We start from the raw sequence: 9,137 nt of genomic DNA on the forward strand, positions 1-9,137 counted from the left end.
CCCTCCACATCTCCAAGCAGATCCGCAGCTCCAGCCTCTGGGCTCCCCTTTGCCCGGCATACACATACACACCTGTCTCCCACCATACTCAGGCTCCTCGTGGCTGGAGCCCAGCCTGATCCTCCCCGTGTTCCCAGAGTACAGCCAGGGTCAGGCAGACTGTGCCCCACAGTAAGAAATACATTTTACCCTGGTAGACTCACGAGGCTGAATGTATAGAACTTGAGTACCTTGAAAGGACATCTCTCAGAACCACTTACCCTTGCTATCTGCAATGCAGTCTCATAGTTACTACTGTTCTTCCTATCTATTTTAGTTTATTCTGCTCAATTCTATTCTTCTCTTTTTCTATTCCACTCTCTTTCTTTTCTTTTCTTTCTTCTTGAGATGGAGTTTCGCTCTTGTTGCCCAGGCTGGAGTGCAATGGCGCGATCTCAGCTTACTGCTATCTTCTCCTCCCGGGTAAACAATTCTCCTGCCTCAGCCTCCTGAGTAGCTGAGACTACAGGCACACACCGCCATGCCCAGAGGCCCTGAGAAGGACTTTTTACTCCCTTTTACAGAGGAGGAAACTGTGGCTCTGGGTGGGACAGTGACTTGTCCAAGGTCTCACCAAAACTTAGGACTGAACTTGAACCAGAGCTTGGCTTCCTGCCTCCTAGTCAAAGACAAAAATCACCTCTTTTTATTGACACCTGGAACATCAGAGCTGAAGGATCCTTGGAGATATAAACATCTAAATCAATTCATCTGTGTACAGACAGGGAGACAGGCACAGAAAGGAGTGTGCGTAGCCCTCAGTTCCACAAAGCTGCAGCAGGCTCCCCTGGCCTGAGGTCTTGCTGGCCACGCTCAGTATCCTGAGAACTCTGCAGTGGATGGCCTGCAGGGGCTCACAGAGGGCTGAAGATCTTAGCAGGCCAGCACTGGGTCAAGGCAGGAGCTGGCTTTTAATCCCAGTTCTGTCGCTGATTTATGGGACAGAGTCTACAACCCTTTCTGTGCCTCAGCTTTCCCAGCTGTACAGGAAGAACTTGGCTTAGACATTGAGATTTCCAAAGATCATTCAGCTCTGATGTTCTACATGTTTACAAAAATCCAGAGACGGATGGTTTTTGTCTCTAAAGCTGGCCACATCTCCTCTCCCAACCCTTCTCCCAAGAGTGTGTGAGCCTCTAGTGCCTCCATCTCTGGGCACAATAGACTTATGTGCCATCCTCCTGGGGAGAGACCATTTGTGTTTTTAGACTCGGGGAGATGGGCCCCAAAGATTAGCCACAGAGTGCTTGGCTCATAGAGCCAAGCTCCTGGAGTTAGTCAACTCCACAGCCCCATAATCCCCAAAAGTTGAAGATGCCTTTAGCTGCACTAACAGATAAATGACCAAAATAGGGAAGGTGACAGGAACCTGGGGAAGGGGGATGGGGGATTCCTGTCATAGTCAGGGGTCCTGCAGCCCCTGCAGCAAAGGGTCATCCTCCTGTCCCCCAACCTGGTGCCTCTTACCTTCTTCCAGAGCAAGCTCCCCACAGACCGACCTGCCACTCTGTGTTATTGGAGTTGACTCGTTGCCTTTTGGTAGGCCCTAAGGTTCCTGCAACAGGGTCCCCAGATGTCAAGCTCTCAGAGTAGACTCTGGCCTGAGGGAGTCCTTTCCCCCAATAGCTTGTACGATCACCACTCCTCTGCCTGTCCCTTTCTGACCCTGCTCCCTGGGAAGAGCCTCCTACATGGCTCATTCCCTACCTGTCCCTCTCAGGAGCCTGAAGAAGCCACTTGGAAAATTAGATCTGTTCAGACCCTAGTGCTCTGGGGAGCCACAAGCAGGAAGGAAGGAGGGAATGAAATAAAGAGAGACACATAGAGGGGGATGGAGAAAGAGAGGGGAGGTCTTCAGCACTCCGGACAGCTCCAGACCTGGTTGGGGGTGGCTCCCAGGAGGAAGGATGGGCAAGCACTAAAGAAACCCTTATTTTATTTGAACCTCTGCCGTGTGCCAGTCCCTGTGCTAGGCACCATTCACACAACCCATGGAGACAGGCATTACTATTAGCCTCATCTTATAAAGTATGGCCCAGAGAAGTTAGGTGATTTGACCAAGGGCACAGAGCTGGTAAGTGGCAGGGCTGACTGTAGGTCTGGGCTTTGCTCATGGATACAATGTGTAATGATCAAGTCAGGGTAACTGGAATATCCATCACCTCAAACATTTATCTTTTCTTTGTTTTGGGAACATTACAATTCTTCTCTCTAGCTATTTTGAAATACATAATAAATTACTGTTAACTATAATTTCTCTACTGCACTATCGAACACTAGAACTTATTCCTTCTATGTAGCTGTATTTGTGTACCCTTTAACCAATTTCTCTTCATTCCCCTTCTCCCCACTTCCATTTCCAGCCTCTGGTAACCATCATTCTACCTTCCACCTCCATGAGATCCACTTTTTAAGCTCCCACATATGAGTGAGAACATGCAATATTTGTCTTTCTGTGCTGGACTTATTTCACTTCACATAATGAAATAGTGGCCAGAAGGGAGGCCACTCCCTTCTGGGGTGAACACTTAGGTGGAGATACAGACCTCAGTCCATGGGCTCCAGGCCTCCTCTTCCACTTGCTTTTTCCTACCTAGGTGAAGTTAGCTTTTACTAGGTGCACTCAGCATCTGCTCTGTGCTAGGGGTTATGCATACCCCATCTCATTGAACCTTTACAGCAGCCTTGTGAAGCAATTACTGTGTTTCACTTTCTTCATGTCACTTTATTCGTTCAACAAATGTTTACTGAGCGTCCTCACCATGGTTCTGCCAAGGGGCCAGCCTTCCCTCCACCCCACCTCCCACCCCTAATTCCTGTTGTTTCCCTCTTGCTCCCTTCCATGTTTCAGGCACTGTTCTAAACACTTGAGCTACATCAACAAACAAATAAATCTAAAAAAACAAAAAAATAAAGATTTTTCCCCCTCACAGAGCTTACTTTCTAGCAGGGGTAGGGAAAGGTGTGTTAGTAAACAAATAATAAACATAATAACTAAGTAGAAGTATTTTTGGTGTTTGAAAGTGATAGGTGCTATTTAAAAAAGAAGGGTAATAATGCCATGTTATAACTTTGTGGAAGTGTTTTTCGTATTGCTACACAATTGTTATAATTTCAGTGGGCAAAGAACACACTGAATGGATGTGCCATTGGTTAGTATGGATGGAAGGATCTGAAGCCTCTGTGTCTGGTCTTTATTGGGTTTCCCCATTTATCATTGACCAGGACTGGACAAGAGAGTATTAAATGGCTCCCCAGTTAGTATATGGGGTTCTAGTCATGGTCCTGCCTGTCCCCATTGTGAGGCAACAACCATATTTCCTTGTGATAATTGGAATTGATTACTTGGGCTGATGCAGTAATTCCCTTCTCTGCCCGTTGGTTCAAAGTCCTGAGGAGCCCAAAATGGCCAAGCAATAGTTTCAGTTTTCATTTCATTGGAAAAATTACTACATTCTCTGGAGGGAGTGTTTCTCCCCTGGGAACTAGGTGCTCCAAACCACTGAATCCAAGGCCATGGGCACAGACAGGAAACATTCTTCTGGTGAGTTTGTAGGTAATGGTGAAACAGGCCACTCCTATCTTTGTTCCTTGGTTCCCAGCCCATCCATTCTGACTGTAGGAAGATGGCCCACTTGGCCCCTAGTATAAGGCATATACTGCATCTTGGAAGCACAGGATGCCATCCCCTAGGTCATTTGGCAACTGAGCTATTCCCTGATGGACCATTCCACATTTCTGTCAAGCCAGATGCTTCTGGGTGATAGGAGATGAGCTCACTGCTTCAGTTCCTTTGCAGTAAAATGCTTCCCCTGGTCAGAGACAATGTTGTGTAGGACAACATAGTAACACATAGGGCACTCTTATAAGACTATGAATGATGTTACTGGCAAAAGCATCGTAGGCAAGAAAAGCAACTCTATACACAGTTATATTTCTATCTCTACAAGTAGAAAGAAAGGCATTGCTGCTTCTATGAAGGCAGAGCTCTCATATAATCAAACTGTCACCAAGTAACTGGCTGACCCCCCAGGGAAGTGGTGCCGGTTTTTGGGCTTAGCAGTGGCCTCTGCTATCTGCAGGTTGGGCACTCAGCTGTGGAAGTAACTGGATGGGCCTTGGTGAGTACAGTTGTCGAACCAATGCAAGTCTCCATTCTGACTGCCACAGCCACATGGCCATTGAGTAAGCACTGGAGGAGCTATGGAAAGAAGCTGACTGATAGCCACAAGTCATCTTGTCCACCTAATCTTGAGGATTTCTGTCATAGATGCCCACTGGTGGGGCATTCATGTGAAGCATGTGTATCTTCACACCTGTGACTGCTCTGAGAGGCCTATCCACATACCTCATTGACACCAATTTCTAATTTTGTTTATAGCAAGACTGTGGCCATCCAGACAGCCCATTGTCAACTGCCCATGAATCAAAGTAAATAAGTACCACTGGCCCTCTCTCCTTCAGCACAAAATGGACAACTAGCTGTGCCCCCCTGAAATCCTGCCCAAGAGGCTTTCCTTCTGCCACTTGTATGTCAGGACCAGCCTTGATTGGAGAGGTAATGCAGCTGCCATCCATTTCTGGCTGGTACCAGCATACCGTGATATCCACCTGTGAACCAGACCCAGACTTCTTCCTCCTCTACCAACTGCTGATGAGAAACTCGCCATGTATGGTTTTGGTATCAGGTATCAGTTGAGGGAGAAGTGGCAAAAAATAAGAGACGGTACTATGGCAGTCTGGGCCATCTGCTTGGCAACATAGAAGGCTTCTATGCATGGCCAGTCTTCTGATCCAGTGAATCAGATAGCCCCTGATTCAGTGGTCAATTCTGGTAGAACAGTCATTCAGTATTCATCGTCGTAGTTGGTCTCCACTAGGAGTAGGAGCAAGTCAGAACTGTTTTTCAAGTGGATGAAAGTTGTCCACAAAAAAAAATAATATATATGGCTTTATGCCCAAAGCCTAGCAGTCTATGCTGTGATTCTCCTGTTGGAAGTTGAAGAGGCTCCATGTTGCATTTCTGTCTGCCACAGATACCATGGGGTCTGTTGGGTCATAAGGTTCGGTGGCAGGGCAACTTGCACAAATCTGCTGTTCAGCCCTGGGATCTACTGAAAACTGGCAGCTTTCTGGGCTACCTGTTAAATAGATCAAGACAACACTCCCAAATGTGGCATAAAAGTATGGCAAAAACCACAATTGCTTTTGCACCAACCTAATACGTTGCTTCTAGAATCCAAACGGGCTTACCAAGCACTATGTCCCCTTCCATGTGATGTTTGTCCCCTTCCATGCTTCTCGCGTTAGAAAAGGTATTCCACTGGGTCCCTAGGAACTTCACCAATATGACAGCCCCCTGAATTTTTGCAAGGTGTACCTCCTTCTCTCTGGCATGTATCACTAGGATATTTAAAATACTGGCTACCTCCTAAACACCAGATCCAATTAGCAAAATGACATCAATATAATGAACCAGCATGATATTCTGTGGAATACTGAGCTGATCCAAGGTCCCTTTGAGCTCTATTATGATAGCAAACTAGAGACGTAACATAGCTCTGGGAACAAAACAATAAATAAAGGCATCCTGTTGTCCTGCAAACCTCTTTTTCCTTACTGATAGGAATGGAAAAGAAAATATTTGCCAGGCTAATGGCTGCATACCAGGTGTCAAGGGCTGTACTGACTTGATCCAAAAGATAGCTGGAACAGCAGCTTCGCTTGGCATCACTTACTAATTATTAATACATTTGTGATAATATACTATTATTCTCTAGGACCCAGCTGGTCTTTGCACCAGTCAGAGTGCAATTGAAATGGGAGTGTGATAGGAATGACCACCCCTGCTTCTCTCAAGTCTGTGATGCAGACACTAATTTCTGCAATTCCCCGAGGGGGATTGCTTTTGCTGTATTCACTGGGCGAGGGGAAGCTGCGTAGGGAGCTCAACACTTTCCCCCATGGAACCCCAAATCCCCAGGCCAGGGAACAAATCGAGGGATTCTGTTAGTGGTTATAGATGTCTACTCCCATCATTCATTCTGAAACTGGGGAGACAACCACAGAATGCAGGCATGATCCCACCGGACCCTCCATTAGAAGGTCTCAGGCCAAGATCGCATGTGTTCCCTGACCTTGCTACTCTTTACCAGTGGCCCTCGGGGCATTTTGGTTCTTAAGGAAAGAGTGGCCCACTGGCCTAGTCTCTAGTAACCTTCTGGATGGCCTGAATCCCTCCTCAGAGAACAGTCACCTTGGTTCATACCACAGGTCCCCCTTGGAGGAAGCGTCGTGATCTATATTTCCTCAAAGGGACCCAGATTCCCCTCAGTCAAGGACTCTGAGTCTGTGGACAGCTCAGTCTGGGAACCTGGTAAGAGGCAATACCTTCTCCTATAATGACTGAAGGTGGGTTTCCATCTAGCACACTTTGAAGTTTTCTTTCCATGTGTGTCAAGCACATATATGTGCCCCTCCTTTAGTGTAAGAGACTGTGAGGAGGGAGCTGTTACAACACTGCAGCTTTTAGCTGGATCCTGGACTTGGTGCCCTGTTATAACTTCCTTCCCTGCACCCACATGACATGAGGTACTCCTTCAAGCTGTGGGGGAAGCCTTCTGATGGTCACATGTTCTCAGCTGTATGGTCATAATTTTAAATTTCACATTTCATATACACATGGCTGTGAGAAACAGCCAGGTTGCTTATCTTATCTGATTCTAAGAAACAAAACAAAATAAAACAAAAGAAGTAGCCAGGAGCTTCCACCATGTTCATAAGCAGTCTCATTGCCACTGGGCTAAGTGCCATAGCTGCCTCATAGCCCGAGGTCTGGCTTCTGACCTGCACTTCAGCCCTTGCTCCCACCAACAATAACTTGCTTGCATCCTATTTCTCCCAGCAAGGAGATAAACCCTGTGTTGCACAAATACAGAACCAACCCAACTCCAGAATCCTGTTTGAAGGGTCTGCTTCCTAGGGCCACTTCTGGTATTAGTCCATAGCCGCTCGCCAGGCGCATAGGAGAAGAAGGCATATCAGGCAGCAGGACCAGCATTAGCCAGTGTCTGGAGGCACAAGGGCATGGAGAATGCCAGGAAGAGCAAATGCTTGGTTTCCTGAGGCTGGGACATGGCAGGAAATGAGGCTGGAGGGGTTTGCAGGGCCCAAATAAAAAAGGGCCTTAAATACCAGGCTTGGGAGTTTAAATTTTACCCTAAAGACAAGGAGCAGGTAGCAGGAGGCTCTGGAGAGTTCATGGCTTCATCTACATTTTTGAGATGTTACTATTGTTGTCTTCACTTCACAGATGAGGAAACTGAGACTCAAGGTAGATGAGTAACTTATACAAGGTGACATCGCTTGTGCAAGTCATGTGACATACACCCTAGAAGCATCTTATCTCTTCGAATTCCTGGGGAGAGCAGCAGAGTATGGTGTCATGCTCTAGTTATCTAATGATGGGAAACTACCTCAAACTTAAAGGCTTAGCACATTGACAATTGTTGATTTTGCTCATGAATCAACAATTTGGGCAGGGATTGACAAGGAAGCTTTGTCTCTATGCCATACAGCATCAGCTGGGGCCACTTGCCCAGAGCAACTTGTAGAGTGCGGGGCATGGCTAGGACCAGGAGGCAAATCCCAGGAATTGGGGGACGGCTGGCCACCAGCTCCTAGGTTCTGGAAGAGACTGAGTCACAGGCAGAGGGCCATTGCTCTGGTGAGTGTTACCAGGAGACAGGATTGCCCTGGCTGGTGGGGTAGTAAAGGTCCATCAAGGGTGTTAAAGGCCACTCCATCTGTTCCCCAGGAAAATGGAAGTCCTTCACCAAGGAAGGAGTTTTAAGTGGCCTCTATGCCACTGCTGAGACAGGACAGCAGGTTCCTGTGGTATCTCACTCAAGCTTGCACAGGTCCACTGCTGAGTCATTCACTGCTCCCTGCTGTGGAGCACTCGGCCTGCAGGCTTCTGTCTTTGGAGTTGGGAAACCGGCCTCACTCCAACCTCCACACTCTGGTCGCTGTTCTGCACTCTTTGCCCACAGGACACGCTCTTTGCCCACACTCCCCTTGTCAGCCCCAGGTAGTCAGGCAGCAGCAACAGACATACAACACAAGTAAATCACACCCGCACAGCCTTTGCAAACCCAATTCACGTCTCATTCAGGACTGTCCCAGGTGCTTTGCAGTCATTCAGTTGCCACACTCCTATGAACAGGAGAGGCCTTCCCTGTCTTGCTCATCACTGGGTCCCCAAGACTCTGCCCGGCATATATTAGATATGCAATAATCATATGTTGAATTATTAACCCTATTTTGTGGATGAGAGAACCAAGGCAGAGTGGTTATTATTTGCCAAAAATCAGACAGCTCTGAAGTGGCAGAGCTGGGATTTAGAGCCAGGCACTCTAACTCCAAAATTCATGCCTTCAACCCCACTATTTTCTGCTTTTTAATTAACATAATGTCAGCCGGGCACGGTGGCTCCTGCCTGTAATCCCAGCACTTTGGGAGGCTGAGGCAGACAAATCACCTGAGGTCAGGAGTTCGAGACCAGCCTGGCCAATGTGGTGAAACCCCGTCTCTACTAAAAATAGAAAAATTAGCCAGGTGTGGTGGTGGGTGCCTGTAATCCCGGCTACTCAGGAGGCTGAGGCAGGAGAATGGCTTGAACCCGGGAGGCAGAGGTTGCAGTGAGCCAAGATCACGCCACTGCATTCCAGCCTGGGTGACAGAGCAAGACTCCATCTCAAAAAACAAAAATTAAAATTAAAAGCCGGGTGCGGTGGCTCATGCCTGTAATCCCAGCACTTTGGGAGGCTGAGGTGGGTGGATCACGAGGTCAGGAGATCGAGATCATCCTGGCTAACACAGTGAAACCCTGTCTTTACTAAAAATACCAAAAAATCAGCCAGGTGTAGTGGCGTGTGCCTGTAGTCCCAGCTACTCAGGAGGCTGAGGCAGGAGAATGGCATGAACCCAGGAGGCAGAGCTTATGGTGAGCCAAGATCGTGCCACTGCACTCCAACCTGGGTGACAGAGCAAGACTCCTTCTCAAAAATAAATAAATAAATAAGTAAATAAATAAAAAT

General features: G+C 47.5%; 1 protein-coding gene across 1 annotated transcript in view; it reads right to left on the reverse strand.

The window, feature by feature from the left end:
• The window catches only part of LOC100430188 (guanylate cyclase D-like), a 55,366-nt gene extending 50,031 nt beyond the window's left edge, over positions 1-5,335 (reverse strand). The window contains 2 exon segments of the mRNA XM_077964895.1: positions 5,080-5,180; positions 5,293-5,335. Coding sequence (XP_077821021.1) covers positions 5,080-5,180; positions 5,293-5,335 — 144 coding nt within the window.
• Positions 5,336-9,137: the final 3,802 nt, after the last annotated feature.

Source organism: Macaca mulatta, chromosome 14 (assembly GCF_049350105.2).
Source record: "Macaca mulatta isolate MMU2019108-1 chromosome 14, T2T-MMU8v2.0, whole genome shotgun sequence".
Classification (NCBI taxonomy): domain Eukaryota; kingdom Metazoa; phylum Chordata; class Mammalia; order Primates; family Cercopithecidae; genus Macaca; species Macaca mulatta.